This window comes from Rhineura floridana, chromosome 1, assembly GCF_030035675.1.
Source record: "Rhineura floridana isolate rRhiFlo1 chromosome 1, rRhiFlo1.hap2, whole genome shotgun sequence".
Classification (NCBI taxonomy): domain Eukaryota; kingdom Metazoa; phylum Chordata; class Lepidosauria; order Squamata; family Rhineuridae; genus Rhineura; species Rhineura floridana.
Window position 1 is genome coordinate 287,073,001 of NC_084480.1, and position 19,248 is coordinate 287,092,248.

Consider the following 19,248-nt stretch of genomic DNA (forward strand, 5'->3'; position numbering starts at 1 on the left):
ACGAAACATACAGTTAACCATACAGCAGAGCAATCAGGAAGGGTTGCTGCTGAGGGAGCCACAAAATGTAAGAAAAATGCTTCCTTACAAAGCAGAAGGGCGCTGTATCTAGGACAGCAATCACAGCAGTTGAGTACAGTAAATGCTGAATTTCCCTCACAGCAGGAGGAGATTCCAGATCCTTCAGTCCTTTTTTTGCTCAGATTCTGAGGAAAATGATGAGGAATTTACAGGTTTTAATATTCATCACCCTGAGGTTTCACAGAGCACTGGGGCTATAGAGCCTGTAAGTGATATTGCGCCTAATGGGCACAGTCATAAACAGCAGCACAGAGTTTTGCGTGACAGAACTAATCATAACCAGCATCAATTCAACTCCACACAGATGGCCTCTCTTGCCACCTCGTGTTCAGATCAGGAACTTCAACAGGTGAAGTCTTTTCATTTAGGAGCTGCAGAATTAAATTATATTAGAAAGGCTCTCATGGGTGATATATCAGCAGAACTAGCTGCTTTTCGCCAGTCTTTTCAAGTGGTTCCTGTACAGGCACAACAGCGCAGTCATGAACCAGGACAAAGTCACTGTCAACACACTATACGACAGTGCAGTGATCAGATGAATCAGGCAGGTTTCCCTGAAGTTGAGCAACAGCAGCTCCACACTGACCTTGCAAATGGATCACTAGATCCACATGCTGTGGCCAGGGGTAGAGCACAGGGCTTATTAGCTGACAGACCAGACAGATCTAAGCTTGCTAGGCAACAGTTTATGCATGATGATTCAGTGCTTGATTTCGAAGACGAATCAGATGAATGGAGTGATACTTCACAACCGGAAGAGCATCACTCCAATAGGTTGTTTCATAGCACTTACTATATGCCTCTGCTATGCAAGGCTATGGCGGCTTTAGATTTGAATGATGTTGTTACAGAACAGGCACCTTCTACCTCCAGAGGCGCATCTGTCCTTCCGGAACCAAAGTCTACCGATAAGGTACCATCGCTGCTCAGACAAATAGTGGAATCTGAATGGCACTCACCAGTTCAGTCTACCAAGTCACTGACGTATGCTAAGAAACTATACTTATTGGACCCAGAGTTTATGGAGCAGCTGAAAACTCCAGACATTGATTCTCCAATTTCTGCCTTAGTTTCTAGAAACTTCCTTTTGAGAGAAGGGGATGCTCAATTGAAAGATCTTACAGAATGAAAGTTAGATATGGCACTTAAAAAGGTCCATGAAGCATCAGCCTTGTCGGTACGTGCATCTATAGCAGCATCTGTGTTTTCAAGGGCTGCATTATTGTGGTTAGATGAAGTTTTGGAAAATCCAGATCAAGACCAAGACAGACTTAGGAAAACAATTTTGAAGGTATCAAGGACACAGGCTTTCATTGCAGATGCAACAATGGATGCTACTCAATTCACAGCTAGAGCCATGGCTGCTGAGGTCGTAGCTAGGCGTATTTTGTGGCTTCGTCATTGGGAGACGGACGTTTCTTCTTGGATGGTGTTGGCGACAGAACCATATGCAGGCAAGAAATTATTTGGTGAAAATGTGCTCAGTGAAGTACTAGTTGAAACAAGAGACAAGAAGAAGGCAATGCCAGTAACAAGTAAAAGACGAGATGACAGGCGACCTTTTCGCCGTTTTCAGCCATACCAGTCCTTTCGTCCATCTAGGTTTGGAGGCAGGGGGCGAGATTTCCGTGTTAACAGACAAGTTTGGAGTCGTCCAAGATTCCAAGTGCGCAACCAACAACAATCAGCAGCGCGCAATACATTCTCAGCTACCCACAGAGGTGGAAGACAACAAAGACAATTCTGACTTATTGCAGATACCAGTGGGAGGCCGCCTGATGAATTTTGCACACATTTGGCAGCTGACAACATCAGACCGCTGGGTAAAGAATGCTCTACGGTATGGGTATCAGATAGAGTTTCAGGCTACGCCTCCAAACAGATTTCTCCCGTCACCTGTGTCAGCACATCCCGAGAAGCGCAGGCTACTACAACAGGCAATACAACATCTGTTGCAGATAGCAGCCATAGAACCAACAGAAATTTCAAGGGGTTTATTCTGTTCTCTTTCTTGTGCCCAAAAAAGGAAACAATTGGAGAGCGGTACTCGATCTAATATTTCTCAACAGATTTGTCAGATACCAGAAATTTCGCATGGAAACATTGGTGTCCATAAAAGAAGCTATTAAGCCTCAAGACTTCCTAGCTTCCATAGATCTAACCGAAGCATATTTACATGTGCCAATCCATCCGCAGCACCGCAAGTTCCTCCGCTTCGTTTACAACAATCAACACTATCAGTACAGGGCAATGCCCTTTGGCTTGGCGTCAGCGCCGAGGGTCTTCACAAAAATTATGGTGACCCTTGTTGCGCATCTCCGTCAACATGGGTTGAATCTTTACCCATATTTAGACGACATTCTGATTGGTTCACACACAGCACAGTCAGCTTATCAGGACATTCACACCATACTAGCAGTTCTCCATGATCACGGATTCTTAGTCAACATCCCCAAGAGTCATTTGTTCCCTCAACAACGTTTACAGCATTTGGGAGCAATGATAGATACGGAACTGGAGACAATTTCTCTTTCGGAAGACAGAGTTCAAATGATAAAGTTGGCTGTTCAACCATTGCTAGCGAAGCCTGCAGAGGACTTGATGGTCTTAGCACAGGTTTTAGGCATGCTTGTTTCCTCTATCCAAGTTACGCCATGAGCCAGGTTTCATGTTCGTCCTCTACAATGGACGCTGTTACCATACCAGTGGCAGATAGCACATTCCATGCATCTCCAGGTTCCTCTGACGTTACGATTGAGAACCACTCTTCATTGGTGGACAAAGGATTGCAATCTACGCAGAGGACTTTCCTTAAAGGACCCACCACGGGAGACTGTCATATCAGATGCGAGTCTCCAGGGGTGGGGAGCTCACTGCAGAGGTCAAATCCTGCAGGGATCTTGGTCCCCTCACAAATCAAACCAAAGCATCAACTTACTCGAACTTCGGGCAGCACGGTTGGCGCTGCAACATTTTGTGCCTTTATTCCATCTCAAACATGTGCTACTGAGAACAGACAACACCTGTGTGAAAGCGTTCATAAATCGTCAAGGAGGGACCAAGTCACTGGTTCTGCATCAGGAGGCATCTCTACTAATTTCCTGGGCAGAGCACACGCTACAATCATTGACAGTGGAATATATAAAGGGAGTAGAGAATGTCCAAGCGGACTGGTTAAGCAGACAGGAGATGTTGCCTGGAGAGTGGCAGTTGCACAAAGATGTGTTCAAACAGATATGCAGAAGGTTCGGAAGGATGGATGTGGACCTTTTCGCTTCAGATGTCAATCATCAACTGAAGAGGTATTACACTCACTATCCATCTCTCAGAGCAGAGGGTGTAGATGCCCTAAATTCTCCTTGGCCGAAGGCAACACTGTATCTCTTCCCTCCTTTTCCATTGCTCTCTCGGGTAATGAAAAAGGTAAGGATGGAGAGGGCCAATGTTGTTCTACTAGCACCAGATTGGCCAAGGAGGCCATGGTTCTCAGAGCTAGTCAACCTATCTGTCGAGCCCCCATGGCGTCTGCCTCTCCGACCAGATTTGCTGCTACAAGGACCGCTTCGTCACCCCGATCTCCAATGGTTGAGCTTAACCGCATGGAAATTGAGCGGGGCAAACTGCTGAGGGCTGGATTACCAACGGAAGTGGTAACCACAATATTGGCATCTAGAAGACAGTCCACAATAAGAAGCTACCAGTATACCTGGGGGGCCTTTTTGAAATGGTGTGATAGGAATCATGTTACACCTAGGAAGTCGGGAATTGCAGAGGTGTTATCCTTTTTAAATGCTGGTTTGAAGAATGGGTTGCGACCCAATACGTTGAGGCGACAAGCATCTGCGTTGTCCACAGTCCTGTCTAAGTCTTCTTATGCATCACTGGGAGCTCATCCCTATATAAAACAATTTCTAAGAGGGGCTTCACTATTGTCAGCACCTGTTCATCATCGTTTTCCAACATGGAATCTTCACAAGGTCTTGGCAGCTCTTCAAAAACCGCCATTTGAACCATTGAAAACATCTACGTTACGAATACTTTCCTTCAAAGTATTATTTCTCATAGCAATAACATCAGCTAGACGAGTATCTGAACTTGGAGCTTTCTCGGTGGCAAAACATCTATGTATCTTCCATACTGACAGAGTCATTTTGAGAACAGATTCTACTTTCGCTCCAAAAGTTAATTCAGTCTTTCACTGTCAGCAGGAAATAGTATTGCCAACATTTTGTCCTTCGCCAAAGCATCCTCTAGAACACGCTTGGCATTCATTGTATGTGAGGAGAGCACTTAAAGTATATATAAATAGGACTAGGCCAATAAGGCAAACTGATACTTTGTTTGTTTCTTACCACCCAACTACTCTTGGTAAAAAGGTGTCCTCTACTTTGGCGAGATGGATTAAGGGCTGCATTGCCTTAGCATACAGTTCTCTCAACATACCATTACCTTCAGGCATCATGGCTCATTCCACTAGAGCAGCAGCTACCACTGCAGCTTATTCAACAAATGCATCTCTTCAAGAAATCTGTAGGGCGGCCACTTGGGCAAACCCTAACACTTTTACTAAACATTATAAAATAGATATTTATGCTTCAGCTGAAGCGGCCTTTGGGAGGCGAGTTATTCAGCAGGTCCTGAGTGATCATTGAACATTTCTGTACCCACCCAATCAATACGTCAGCTCTGGAACATCCCACTTGGGGGTGTCCTGGTGCCCACTGGAGAAGGAACCGTTTTACTCACCAGAAAGGTGTTTCTCAGTGGGCGCCAGGACACCGCCAAGGCCCACCCTGTGATACACACGACAGGAAACATGATAATAAAACGGGTGGACACTGAAGAGTCAATGATCACTCCTATCCCATGTATCATTCAGTGGAGTTGGCAGTCGCTCTGAGTAGAGACTGTATAGTTGTTTTTTACAACTTAAGTGTACAATGTATGTTTTCATGATAATTACAGTTAATGTTGTCACAGTTTTTTACATATGTATAAGTTTATATTTTAAGCTTGGCCAGACGGCGAACTAGCACTCCGTGGGAGGGGCCACATTAATGGTCGTTTTGGAGTGTTAACTCTTTCCTGCCTCAAGCACTAGCAAGGAACACAATACCCACTTGGCGGTGTCCTGGCGCCCACTGAGAAACACCTTTCTGGTGAGTAAAACGGTTCCTTCAGTTGGTGCAGCTTGAGGACGTTGACAATGTGCTTGGAGAGGTTCGTGCAACCACTTCTGTGCTGTGGCAGTATACAAGTGCAATAAATAAATAGTGACAGTTCTGGTTTAATTTGTTCTAAAACCCAATTATTTGTCTTGTTCGCAGTCCATGGTATGCACAAAGCTCTCCTCCAACACCACATTTCAAAAGAGTTTATTTTTCTCTTATCCACTTTTTTCACTGTCCAACTTTCACATCCATACATAGAGATCAGGAATACCATGGTCTGAATGATCCTGACTTTAGTGTTCAGTGATACATCTTTGCATTTGAGGACCTTTTCTAGTTCTCTCATAGCTGCCCTCCCCAGTCCTAGCCTTCTTCTGATTTCTTGACTATTGTCTCCATTTTGGTTAATGTAAATGGGTATAAATAATTAAATCATTGGAATAAAGTATTTAGTAGCCACTACACACTGGCAATATGTAGATTTCCATATTTTGGAAATCGTCTGAAAATATTAGTATGAAGGAGTTTCATTTTTTTAAAACCTGGAATTCCTCAAAATTATCCATTCCCCTCCATTCTGCCCTTACCATAACAGTTTAGTTTCTAATGCTTCATTACATTTGGTTAAGGTTTTACTTCATTGGGAGATAATAGATCTCATTATTGTAAAGTCCCCATGGAGCGGTGCCTTTGCACTTGTGGCCAGGATCAAGTGGAAGACATTAAGCATTATGTCCTACACTGCCTCTTTTGTGAAGCAATAAGAGGTGAGACTCTGGGTCAGGTTTTTGCCAACTTCTCTGTCTCAGAAGCGGAATGCATCACCTACTTGTTGGTGGATGCATTTCCTTATGTTAGCTATCAGTTGTCTATTTTTACTCTTTTATATTTTAAAATCAGAAAGAGATCTGTATTTGGAAATCTTACTAGACACCTGGCTAAACTGTAGTTTTAAGAGTGGCCCTAGAACCTGCACCATTTGTATTGTAACTTACTATTTGACTATTTGACTGTTTGACTTTTCAGTTTTATTTTTATTTTATTAAGTTTTGGATGTATCATGTTTTAATGCTTTTGTGTATGTTTTAGTTTGTTGTGTATGACCTGTGGTTACAACATTAAACTTACTTACTTACTAATAGATCTCACACGTATCTGCTTGTAAATTCTTGGCCTTGTGAGAGTTCAAGGCATGTCTGATATGATTCTACACAACTTTATACTTAGGAAACTGGTGAAATATCCTCAAATTACAACAATGAATAAGTCAACAACCTTGGCTTAGTAACCCATACTATACACACAGCCCAATTGCTTCTACTTTGCTCCTCTCCTGGCACACATGGGTAAGCAAATCAGCTAAGCAGGACATCTCAAGCCAGAATGGTGGTTTGTTTCTCCCTTACAAGCCAATATTTGTAAGCCAATAACAAACCTTGCCCAAGATCTTGGTTGTTAGAGAAATAAACCATAATTCCATGTTCAGATGTTACACTAGGGTGCTTTGTTTTATGTGCTCGCATCAGGTGTGTGCAGTCCAATCACTCCCACTTTGCTCCACTCCTGGTATAGTTTATTAAGCCAAGGTTCTTGGCTTATTGTTATCTGCAAATGCAGCCAATGGTCTCATGAAAGTTTAGAAAAGTAAGAAGTCTTTTGAAGATCAGTTTTTTGGGACTGAGAGACAACACCCGTTGGTGAATAGCATTATACGCTGCAGTCCATTCTTGGATCCAGTCCTTGGATTGTGAATCAAGTAATAGCAGAAGCTATCTTGCTCTCCAAATATAGCAAGATGTTTGGACTATGTGGAAATTAGGTGAAACTTAATGTTCAAAGGTGTCTTTTCAACAACTGCTTCACAGCGATCACATTTATTTTTGTGACTCAGTAATGTGTCCAAAGATCTTAAAGAATACACTTACTGGGGAGAAGTAATATAGAAATGAGCATACAAAACTGCCTTACACAGAGTTAGACCATTGATTCCTCTGACAGAGTAGCGGCTCTTCAAGGTCTCAAACTAGGGTCTTTTTACTATTGCGCTCATGTCCTGCTTGTGGGTTTCCAATAGGCATTGGTTGGCCACTGGGAGAACAGGATACTGGCCAAGATAGGCCTTTGATCTGATTCAGAAGGCTTTTTCTGATGTTCTTAACCCTGCAACCAGAGATCCCTTAGCTAAGATGCCAGGAACAACCTACATGCAAAGAATGTGTTATACCACTGAGCTACAGCCCCTTTACTCAAACCATGAGCTCTCGCTGCCACTTGTCAGGAAGTGGCAAATACAGTATGCAATGTGTGTACTGTGTCATGCTTCTTAATAGTTCCTGTAATTTTTGTTAAGTCACGTTGCAGTATATCTCCCTGGTTTATAGGGAAGAGCCACTCTCATGAATCCTTGTCCCTTTCCCTGTCATTTGTAGAGCACTTTATACTATTTATGACTTTTTCTTGTAAATACGGTAAATACAGTCAAATCACGTCTGGCTTAAAACTTCTCTTGCCCATTATTTCCATTCCACATATCCCAGATTCCCTTTTTCTTTTCATGTTTTTTTTAATTACTCTGCATCCAGAACATTTAATTTAGCAGCCATCTTGTGGTATTGATGCCTGATTCATTACCATTAACCAGCCTCCTTTGTTGCAACATCATGAATCCTTGTCTGTGACAGTCTCACTGAGAGCTCACAAACTTTCACCCTTCTCATGATTGGCTTTCATTATTGATGTAATAATTCTGAATAGCAATCCTTAAACAATATGGCTTAAAACTAAGTTTAGTAGCGTAAAATTGTTGTAAACCGCCCAGAGAGCTTTGGCTATGGGGCGGTATACAAATGCAATCAATCAATCAATCAATCAAGAAAAGAAAAGAAAAATCACACAGGAAATTTAAATTAAATGCTGAATGAAAACAAATTGCAGTGGACTCTACAACCAATGCCAAAAAGGATATGCAAGTTCCTGGTCTGTCTCCCATTCTGGTAAGCCAATTCTAAACATTTCCATGAAGGCCTTGTGGATGGGTGATTCCTGCATCCTTGGATTAGACAAGTTGCCTCTTCTGGGTTGGATTGCACTCCCTCTAGAGGAACAGGTATATATTCTGGGGGTCATCCATCATTGTTGCTGGAGGCTCAAGTGTCCATGTTAGCTTAGGAGTATTTTTTATCAGTTCCATCTGGTGTACCAGCTTTGTCCATTCCTGGGCAGGGATAACCTAGCCATAGCAATCTATATGTTGGTAAACCGCAGCTAGTGCACAATGCAGCAGTTATACTACTGAGAGTATGTGACACTGCTTCTGAAAAAACTGCTTTGGATCCTGATTTTGCAACCAAGCCAATTTTAAAGAAGATGTATAAAGTCCTAAAGAACTTGATACTTGGATATCTGAAGGAACACTTTTTCTGTATAGACTTGCTCATGCACTAAAATCATTGGATGAGGCCCTCCTGGCTATGTCACAGCTTGCTGACGTCCATCTTTCAACAACCTGGAGGAGGGACTTTTCCACTGTGGCACCCAGTTAATGGAATCAGCTCCCCTCCAAAAACAAGACAGGCACTGATTTTGATGTGCTTTTGATGCTTGCTAATGACCCTTCTGTTCAACCAGACATTTGCTGGTTGATAATACTGAGCCCGTGTGGGATCTGGTGATATCTACTGTGGATTGTGATGTACTTTATTGCATTTTAATATGTTGATGTTACTGGAATTGTACTGTATTTCCTAATCAGGTTCCTAATTCAGATTTTCAAGGATGCTGCCATCTTTGAGTCCTTATGGTGACCATTTAAATCGTAATATGGCCAACAAGGTGGAAAGGTTGAGAGCCCTTTCTGAAACTCATAATCTCTTCCCTTTACTCAGCCCAATTTTAGCTAAACCATATACTCTTTTAAAACTGTAGTTAAGGGCAGTGGGCTCCCAGTCCCTCTGTAATTCAAGCACCGAGTGCTTGAGGGAATCACTGAGGGAATCAAGGACTCTTGAACACCAGGTGATGTACAAAGCAGCAGTGGGAGCATAGAGTAGTGGACCTCTCTCAAATCAGTGAGATCCACCTATGAATCCTCTTCACAGTGCAGAACAATGGCAACCTAGCTGCTTGCATCTATATTTAATCTCTGCCTAAAACAGAAACTTTTACTGAAGGGACTAAAGGTAATTTCATACAACTAAGTGGAGGAAAGGATTTCCTGTCCACAGTGACTATTTTCCTAGCCTTTTCATGACGTTTAATGCTAAATGCAAATAAAACTTTGTGGTGCAAATTTAGAAAATAATTAACTCAGTGGTTTTTAATCTAATGACTTCTAGACGAAAACTGACAGCATAGTTGACCTTTGTTTTTATTGCATGGTGGTGGTTGTTTTAACTTGTAAATCACTTTGATGTTTTTAACGAAGTAGCGGTATGCAAATATATATATAAATAAATATTCCTTGGTGATGCTCAGTTAATGAACTAGCTGTTCATGCAAGGTGGGAGGAGTTGCTCCAAAAAGGAAATTCTGCACTCTGACCAATTATTATCTATTACATTTACATCTCAACACAGAGCATTTAGTTTGAAGGATTTTTGAGTGCATTGTTAGCTGGGGTCGGCTTTTGTATACTGTACCTCCATTTGTTTGTTTGTTGTCCCAGCTACCATTCTGTCTCCAGAGGCAGCAGCATTCTCAGTTTCTTTTATTATGGATACGTGGCTTTCCCATCAGCCCCACACAGACAGACTATAAGCAATTTGGGTTTAGCCACAGTAGTTGTTTTTCTTTATTCTGTGACTAAGATTTAAATATCAAAGCCATTAGGAGCTTTAATGTCATACAGTACATTTTCTCCTTAGGGTATATACTTATTATCTTGTATATTTGTCTTAGTAGTCAAGGCCTAACTTTTGTAATTCAAAAGCCACCCACCGAATTGAACATGTTTGTTTTACATTCAGTTTTGTGCTGAGGGGACCAAAAATTGCCAGCAGGTTACTGAGTTGTAACAGTTTGTTATTGTGGCTCCTTCTTAAAGGTCAAAGTCAAACTTTGCAGGAAAAAGCATAATTTCAGAGTGTTCAGTCCATTAGCCTTGATTCATTGCTCTTGATGTGTGTGGGGGCTTCATTATCTCCTTTTTCTAGACCTTGATGTAATTTTATTTTAGCATTCATAGACCATAAAAATTTGTAACTCTTCCCCCTGCCCTCGCCACCTGGACAGGGGGCATCAGAAAAGATAACTGTAAGATAGACATGCTTCATTTGGCCTCTATTAAAATAGAGGAATGTACTTAGGAATTCACCTTTCAAGACTGGAAGTTTGTTTATTTACTTTATTAAATAGACCTCTGTTGTTCTATTACATGGGTTACAAGGGTCACATGGCTTGTTTATTTATTTATTTTTAAAGGGATTAGACATGTTCAAGTCTTATAATGAGAACTTTTGCAAGTGATGGGACTTGGGTTTTGCTATAGTTAGTACACTATTACAGTTATGTGCTTATTGTTTTCTTTTGTTTTCTTTTATGATTTTATCCTTTTCAGCTGCTACATATCTGTATTGAAGGTTGGGGAAACTGGCGGTGGTCTGAGCCATTTAGTGTAGATAATGCAGGAACATTTATCAGAACAATTCAGTACAAGGGAAGGACAGCATCGCTTATTATCAAGGTTCAGCAGCTCAGTGGAGTACAAAAACAAGTAAGTGTTACTTACTCACACATGTTTACATGGGGATTTTGCATAGAGAATCTTTTTCCATCAACCATTTAAGCTGTAATCAAACACACACTTACCTGAGAGTAAGTTCCACTGAACCCAGTGGAGCTTATTTCTGAGTAGGAATGTGTTGGATTGCAGCCTAAGTTGTCTAAGAGGATGCCACTAACTATAATTGTGCCCAGTAATGCTACAATAGCAAAATATTGATGTCTTATGATCAGGTGTAGTAATGAGGTGATTCTGTCTCTCAGACCTGGTTGGCCACTGTGAGAACAGGATGCTGGACTAGATGGGCCACTGGCCTGATCCAGCAGGCTCTTCTTATGTTCTTAAAGAGCCAAGAAAAAATATTTAGAAAGTAATACCTATGTTAGAGGTAGGAGTCCTATCAGTTAGTGGCAAATTCATGTAGCTTATATTTTAGGCTGGTTCATGGAAAATCCTGCTTTTCTAGTTGGCAGGCAGCCAACACACTTCATGCATTCGGCTCCAGAATCATTTCCTCCCTCCATTCATTCCCAATATTAAGCATAGTTTCACATTACGTGTGCACAAATGCAAACTATGATTAATACAAACTAGGTTCCCTTGTAACCATGGTTACAGTCTCTGATTTAAAAGAGAACTGTGGATTTAACATGCAACCATGGTTAACACGAGAGAGGGGAGAAAGGAGATTGGTAGTGATCACATTTGTGGATTTATGCCAGCAACAGTTCAACAAGGCCTGGTTCAGATGTAATATGAAACCATGGTTTAGTGGACCAAGATTGTTACATCTGAACCAGGCTTGTGTCGGCTTACCTCTGTATGAACATCCATAAAATATACACTTTTAACTTATGAGTTTGGGGCTTTATTGTAAGAATTGATTTATATTACTGTGTTTATCTCTGTTTTTAATTTAGATGATTATTTATGGAAGACAGATTGTGTGTAGCTACCTGTCTGAAAGCATTGAACTGAAAGTTGTTCAGCATTACATTGGGCAAGATGGACAGGCTGTTGTGAAGGAACACTTTGACTGCCTTGCACCCAAACAGAAGCTACCATCGTATGTCCTAGAAAACAATGAACTAACAGAATTGAGTGTGAAGGCTAAAGGAGATGAAGACTGGTCAAGAGACGTCTCACTTGAGTCTAAACACACTGAATATAGCACAGTCATCCAGGTACACAAACACTCTGTAAAACAGAGTTTTATATCGTCGTTAAACATAATGTGCTTTCCAAGTCAAAGACTCTCTGATAATGGATGTGGATTATGGATGACCAGACTCTGATTGAAGGACCCTAACCAGCCTCAAACTCACCTGCTGGAACATGCCATTACTTCCTGTTGGACATACATGCTATTGCCTGCTCTCAGAGTGGTCGTCTAAGGGCCAAGCTAGACATGACACCGTTCACACAATTATCAATTTGCATGGTTTTTTTTGGTAGAGCCAATAGCAGGCATGAGGCACCTGTTTCAAACTGGGACCAGGGCAAAGGTGGCTTTAACTCTTCATACCCTGTTATAGTCCAGATTGCCCCCCCATACACACATACACTTGGTATTTACATTGGGGGAAAGCTCCTATTTGTGTCAGCGGAAGCTTTCCTCTGACACTAATAGGTGGGTGTAGAACCCTCGATCCAGAATGGAACCACAGTTGTGTATAAAGCCCCCCATAACTGCCATATAGGTCCTTTTCTAGACTGGAATGCCTGCTATTTACTAAAAAAAAATGTTCATTGTTAATTGTGTGAATGATTGTTTAGTTGGCTGTAAATTCGGTGGCCTAAATATGCAGAGAGAGAGAGAGAGTTTATTCTTCTCTGAAAACTGATCTTTTTGATTTGTTGATACAAAGTATTTAGTTCCATGAAGCTACAGTAACCTCAGTATATACCTATCTTTATTCTTGTCTGCAGGTGCCATCTTCAAACAATTCCATTATTTATGTGTGGTGCACAGTTTTGACATCGGAGGCTAATTCACAAGTACAACAACGAATTGTGAGTACATTCCCCATTGTCCAAGTTTATATGACCTCACATGTTCTGAAATAAATGAAGGTCAAATTGACCCAAAACAGAGATTTATTGACAGTCTGTTATAGCTGGAATGCTGGAACCAAAGTTAAAGCTGAAGCTGTTCTGCTTTTTTTATTTTATAGATTGTTTTCAGTCCTCTTTTTATCATGAGAAGCCATCTTCCAGATCCCATCATCATACATTTAGAGAAAAGGAGCCTGGGACTAAATGAAATACAAATGATTCCTGGAAAAGGTCAAGAGAAAACATTGCAAAATATAGAACCTGATTTAATCCATCATCTCACATTCCAAGCCAGGTATAATTTCTGGGTTTCATATTCTTCCTATCAGTGCTGGACTAAGGATGAATTTGTGTCAGAACACAAATTGACCAAAATTGCCCATATCTCAGGTGGATAAAGGAAATGCTATTGTGCAGTGTAGGCTTGGAACTGAATTTTTGTGTGAAGTGACTGTGAGCTCAGTTCTGGTACTGAAAGCAAATTCTTAGGCTGAGCCATGTGCTCAGATGTGTTCTTTTCCTGGTTTTTTTCATATCAATATTTTATATTTTATGTAAACAGCTTAGACGTTTTTGTAATTAAGTGGTATATAAATCTTGTGCCAGTGTGGCGTAGTGATTAAGGTGCTGGACTACGACCTGGGAGACCAGGGGTCAAATCCCCACACAGCCATGAAGCTCACTGGGTGACGTTGGGCCAGTCGCTGCCTCTCAGCCTCAGAGGGAGGCAATGGTAAACCCCCTCAATACCACTTACCATGAAAACCCTATTCATAGAGTCCCCGTAAGTCGGAATCGACTTGAAGGCAGTCCATTTCCATTTCAAATCGTGTTAAATAAATTAAGTAAATTTCAAGTCTACCACTACCACCCCTGGTCACTATTTTGCACCTGGCCCCTGTTACTGGATCTCTCGTTTCTATTTTAAAAAGCAAAGTACTTCCCACAAGCTTGAAGTCTGCCCACCAATGATGTAGAGCATACACCCAGCTTTCTCTAATAAATCAATGCAATGAATACCATATTTGTTTTTATTCATTTGGCAGGGAAGAAGATGATCCATCTGAATGTGCAGTCCCCATCTCAACAGCACTCATAAAGCAGATTGCCACCAAATCAAATGCAGGAGGCACTACAAATGAAATACTTTCTGATTTCTATGGGTGTGGCAGTTTCCCCCAGTCTATGTGGCCTTATACAAAGAAAGACTTTGTCAGGTACTATGTGTTGTTATATATTTTGCTTTGGAGTTGCACTACTTGCCATGCAAGAAGTACATTTCCAAAAGATGTATGATCCTAAAATAACTTAGTTTGTTGAAGGGTTTAGGAACTTGTTGCATATTTTTCTTTTATAAGAATATTCAGTTTATGAAGATGTAGAGGAAGGGTTTGGCTGAGTGGTAGAGCACATGCATTGTATATAGACGGCCCCATGTTCAACCCTTAGCTTGTCCAGCTCAAGCTTGAAAAGACTTCTATCAGTGTAGGTAATGCTCAACTAGATGGGTCAATGGTCCGACTAAGTGTAAGGCAGCTTCCTATATCTTGTGCAAAGCCTGATAACTCTGTCATCTTCGGTCATAAATAAAAGTTCCAATAAAGCAGGTGTGGGGAACCTTTGGCCTGCCAGGTGTTGTTGAACTGCATCTCCCATCAGATCCAGCAAGGATGGCCAATGGCCAGGAATGATGGGAGTTGTAGTTCAGCAGCATCTGGAGAGCCAAAGGTTCCCCACACGTGCTGTAAAGCAATATAGAATAAAATTAAAATCCCAAGAAAAGTTATCATGATGTGAGGTGAGCATAACTCAGTAATTGAATGCTGGGCTTGTCTCTGGTAGACCTGTGCCTCAGTCCCCATCTAATGAATAACAATTGGTTATCTTGCTCTCAGTTTCTCAATTGTGTTTGTGTAAAAGGTAGTAATGAACCGCATCAGAATGGTGGGGGTTTTTTTGTTTCTGTTTTTGGTGAATTGATAAATCAACTCTAAACTACCATGCACAGAAAATCACTGAGAAATGAATGTATATAATCATGGATGAAAACCAGAATCTTTGGTTTGGTTTGAAAATTATTTTATGTTCTTACAGCAAGTATTACTTGTTTTATTTATTTATTTATTTATAAAATATATTATTTTCAAAATACCCAAAGCAACATCATCATCAAGTACCAATCAATTTAAAATAATCAGTTGGAAAGCAGTCATGGTAGAAGGAAGAGCCGCAACCTTAGTGCTTAATTCTAAAACCAGTATACAGAACAGATTTTTAGCTGCAACTTTAAATCCTAGAGAAAGACCATAATTTTTGGTGATGTTTCACTTCCTATGGTGTACTTCTTTGTCCTACTGTTGCTTCTGTTCAAACAGGTTCTGCAGGTTTTTGAAACGATATAAAAATGTGCCTACCAGAGGCAAAAAGTAGGATGTGTATAGACTCCACAGGCAGGTGTACCTCCTTCAGGTTTCTGAAAATCTATTGCCTGTTTCTTGCCAAGTTTTCAGCAATTCAAAAACACCTTCTTAAATGAGGACATCTTCACTTGATGATCAAATGTAGCTAGGCAAATTTGTACGCAGATTTGTTGCACTTTTTTGTCAAAGTATGGTTGCCACCACAGAGAATACTCTACCAGATCTCTCCTAGCAAAATATGGAGTAAGGCTTCCCCTGCCAGTAGAAGCAGAGGTACATATAGGTGAAGGTATTCCCTTAGATTTGCAGGATCCAGGCCTTTTAAGGCATTAAATATAAGCACCAGCACCTTGCGGTGGGTTAGGAAACACGTACTCAGGATCAGCTCCAGCTTTGAAAGGCCCTGGGCAAAGTGCCCTCCGTCATTGAATCTCAATGTGTTTTACTTCACGGTTGAAGGCAACAGTATTCCAATCAGCCCCAAATAGCCAGGTCTAGCTGCTATTTTAATTTCTTAGTGGCCTCAAGAAATGCTATGTTGGAGACATTGTGGACAAATAATTGGGTGTTAGATCAGATTAAACCAGAACTAGAAGCTAAAATGATGAAACTGAGGTTATCATACTTTGGACACATCATGAGAAGACATGATTCACTAGAAAAGACAATAATGCTGGGAAAAACAGCAGGGAGTAGAAAAAGAGGAAGGCCAAACAAGAGATGGATTGATTCCATAAAGGAAGCCACAGACCTGAACTTACAAGATCTGAACAGGGTGGTGCATGACAGATGCTATTGGAGGTCACTGATTCACAGGGTTGCCATGAGTCGTGATTGACTTGAAGGCACATAACAAAAACAAGAAATGCAAATTTATATTCAAAGGGAGGCCAGGGAGGGCTTCAGCAGTAGACCCTGTCAAAGGGTTGGGGCCCCAGTAGCTACCTAGGAATGCTGGTTGCTAGTGCCAGCCCTGCATGTACATTTCAAAGCATTTCAGTTACGATCAATTTCTGTTTGTTAAGGTTTTCAGTGAGAATTATAGAAACCAATAAAAAGGGTTATGTATATTTCACAGCCAGGCACTCCTGTAAGAAAATTAAATAAATGAGGAGATTCACCATTAGGTCATGTGTGATGATACTTTGACCCTGAATTAACTACTGATCCTGTAGCCTTGCGGCTTGCTGTATGCATCAAGAGCATCAGGCCAGACATTTTTCATTGTTTATCAAGAACATGGCTAGGTATGTTGGCTCTACCTGCCTCCTGGGTAAAAGAGACTCACCTTCTTTTGTAGCTCCCCAGCTTTAGCAAATTTCAGTGCAGAGGGTGGTTTTTTCATATTGCAACATATTGAAAATATTTTTAAAAATAGGAATCATATTTGCAGGGAATCATTGATGTAATATTTGTAGGACTAAGAAATTGCCAAGGAGACTCAATGCCAGGTGTTGTCCTGAGATCACTTTTAATTCAGTTATTTAAAAATGTGACTTACTTTTTGATCCTTGAATAAAGGCCTATTTCAATCAAAGAAGAAAACCAGCTTAAATCAGGGACAGATTTACCCTGGCAGAATCTCTTTGTATTTCAGAATCATATCTGTTATCAGGAGGCACTATAGTGTAACAAAAGCTTTATGAATGGCTAGGATGATAAACTGCAAATCTTACCAATGAATTAACCATTTTCTTTTATCTCTCCTTTGATACGTTCTTGGAACAGCAGTGAACAGCTCACTCAGTGGGATAGCCCAATGCGAGTGAAGCTGTCAGTGTGGAAGCCATGTGTGAAAACTTTGCTGATAGAACTCCTGCCATGGGCTCTGCTGATCAATCACTCTAAGTGGGATCTTTGGCTGTTTGAAGGAGAGAAGATTGTCCTGCAGATACCTGCTGGGAAAACAATGATACCTCCAACTTTTCAGGCAGGCATACTATTCAAATCAATATGCATTATTTTATTTTAAGCATGCTATCATTCATGTACAGGGACAGATCAAAGAGCCCAAGGCCTATGACTTTTATTTGTTAGTATGTGCAAAAATAGACAAACACACACAGTGGTAGACTTCCTCCCACCCATTTCCCACCTGGGTATAGCTATTCATTTGTTCTATTCCTAATGTGGGGCAGGTGATTAGTATCAAAATGCCTCTTCCAACCACAGTCAAAACTTCTTTTCTGTGAGATGTGACAAGAGCTATCGCATTAGTGTGGCTGCACCTACCCTGTGGAATTCCCTCCCCTTAAATATTAGACAGGTGTCATCTCTGTTATCTTTTTGGCACCTGCTGAAGACCTTCCTCTTTCAACAAGCTTTTAAGTAGAGACCTTATCCTGGTCTGCGTCTGTGTTGGATTTTTTCTTAAGATGTTTTTAAAGATGTTTTGTTTAATATATTTTAAAATGTATTTTTAAGATGTTTTAGAGTGTTTTTAGTGTTTTGTTTGTTGCCCTGGACTCCTTCTGAGACGAAGGGTGGGATATACACTGAATAAATAAATAAATAAATTCTGAGTTGTGGAGAAATTTAAAGGGAGTCTTTAATCAGGAAACAGAGATAATATGTTCAGCATATTTGAGGTTTCTAAATAAACTGCATTAAGGCTCTTTGATACAGTTTACCCGTTTCCAGGTATATAGCAATAAATGGTATTAATGTATTGTGGATTATTTTATTGTTTTGACGTTTTTTCTACCCACCATTTGACCACATGGCCCCAAGATGGGCAATTTGCATTTGTATTGTATTGTACTGTCCTGGGTATACAAAAAGTAATCTCAGCCTTGGTTTATACATTTAGCCAGGTTGCCACTACAGTAGCACGATGGAGGGGGTGGCATGAGCTTCTCTGTCCCACAAACAATCTCAAGTGTCAACTAGGCGCTGGCAACCAAATACAGAGAGGCCAAGTTCACCTGATCTTTCCCTGTTTTTCTTAGTTTGTATGTGAACCAGGCCTCTGTGCAATCAAGTGTTCATGAGGAGGGTCAAGTTCACCCTTCATAATGAAGAGGAGACGTTCCAGTTGTTACCAGGTTTACACATATCCCTGATCTAATGTTATATGCAAATTCACATGTATACAGGTGTTAACATGGAGGTGTGATATTTCAAGATCTTAGGCCCAGAGTTAAGGCATGCCACAGAGATGTTGCACTGTATTTTAATTACAAAGGAGAATTGGCAATAGATCACTGAGTCCTAGTTTGAATGAAACAGAATTTTGTGGCTGTTTTTTGTAACAAAATAGTGGTAGAGAGTAAAAGAGTTATGCTGAAAAATGGTTACATACAGTAAAATTGGTTAGCTTGAGTAAAAATTGTACTCAGACTTTACAGGCACCATTCTGCCTAGACCAAGAGCTTACACTTAGTTATTCATATGATAGAGAGGGGATGGAAGGAGGAACAGAGGCAGAGAATCTTACTATTGCCAAACAAAGTGTAAGAAGGAGCACTAGAGATATGGCAGCCTGCTGTGGAAGCCTACACACAACACAGAGCATTTGAATGCAAATGTTAGGGGTCTGGGCCACACAAAGACAAAGAGGACAGCGATATTTGAGAAATGTGGGAGGTTGAAATACTAATCATTATTTCTTCTAAGGAGTAAAAGAAGGTTTCCTCAGTTTTACAGTGACCCAAAAGTGTAGGGACAGTACTATATGCTGATGTTCTTGAGTGGCTAGGTACAAATTCTTGGTGGCTAGTCTGCTGCAGACGTCTAGATAGCAAGATGTCTTCTGCTGTCTATAAACATCCAGGAAAGGGGATATAATGAGGGAATCAAAGGT

The 19,248-nt window shown here is 40.8% G+C and overlaps 1 protein-coding gene across 10 annotated transcripts in view; it reads left to right on the forward strand.

The window, feature by feature from the left end:
• Positions 1 to 19,248, forward strand: part of VPS13B (vacuolar protein sorting 13 homolog B) — a 590,935-nt gene that overhangs the window by 531,609 nt on the left and 40,078 nt on the right. For 9 of the 10 annotated variants that reach the window (XM_061603888.1, XM_061603895.1, XM_061603940.1 and 6 more), the window contains 6 exons: positions 10,807 to 10,962; positions 11,892 to 12,155; positions 12,901 to 12,984; positions 13,146 to 13,321; positions 14,073 to 14,243; positions 17,175 to 17,376. In XM_061603888.1, the coding sequence (XP_061459872.1) occupies positions 10,807 to 10,962; positions 11,892 to 12,155; positions 12,901 to 12,984; positions 13,146 to 13,321; positions 14,073 to 14,243; positions 17,175 to 17,376 (1,053 nt within the window). The remainder of the gene's footprint in view (positions 1 to 10,806; positions 10,963 to 11,891; positions 12,156 to 12,900; positions 12,985 to 13,145; positions 13,322 to 14,072; positions 14,244 to 17,174; positions 17,377 to 19,248) is intronic. The other variant, XM_061603904.1, reaches the window with a different exon arrangement.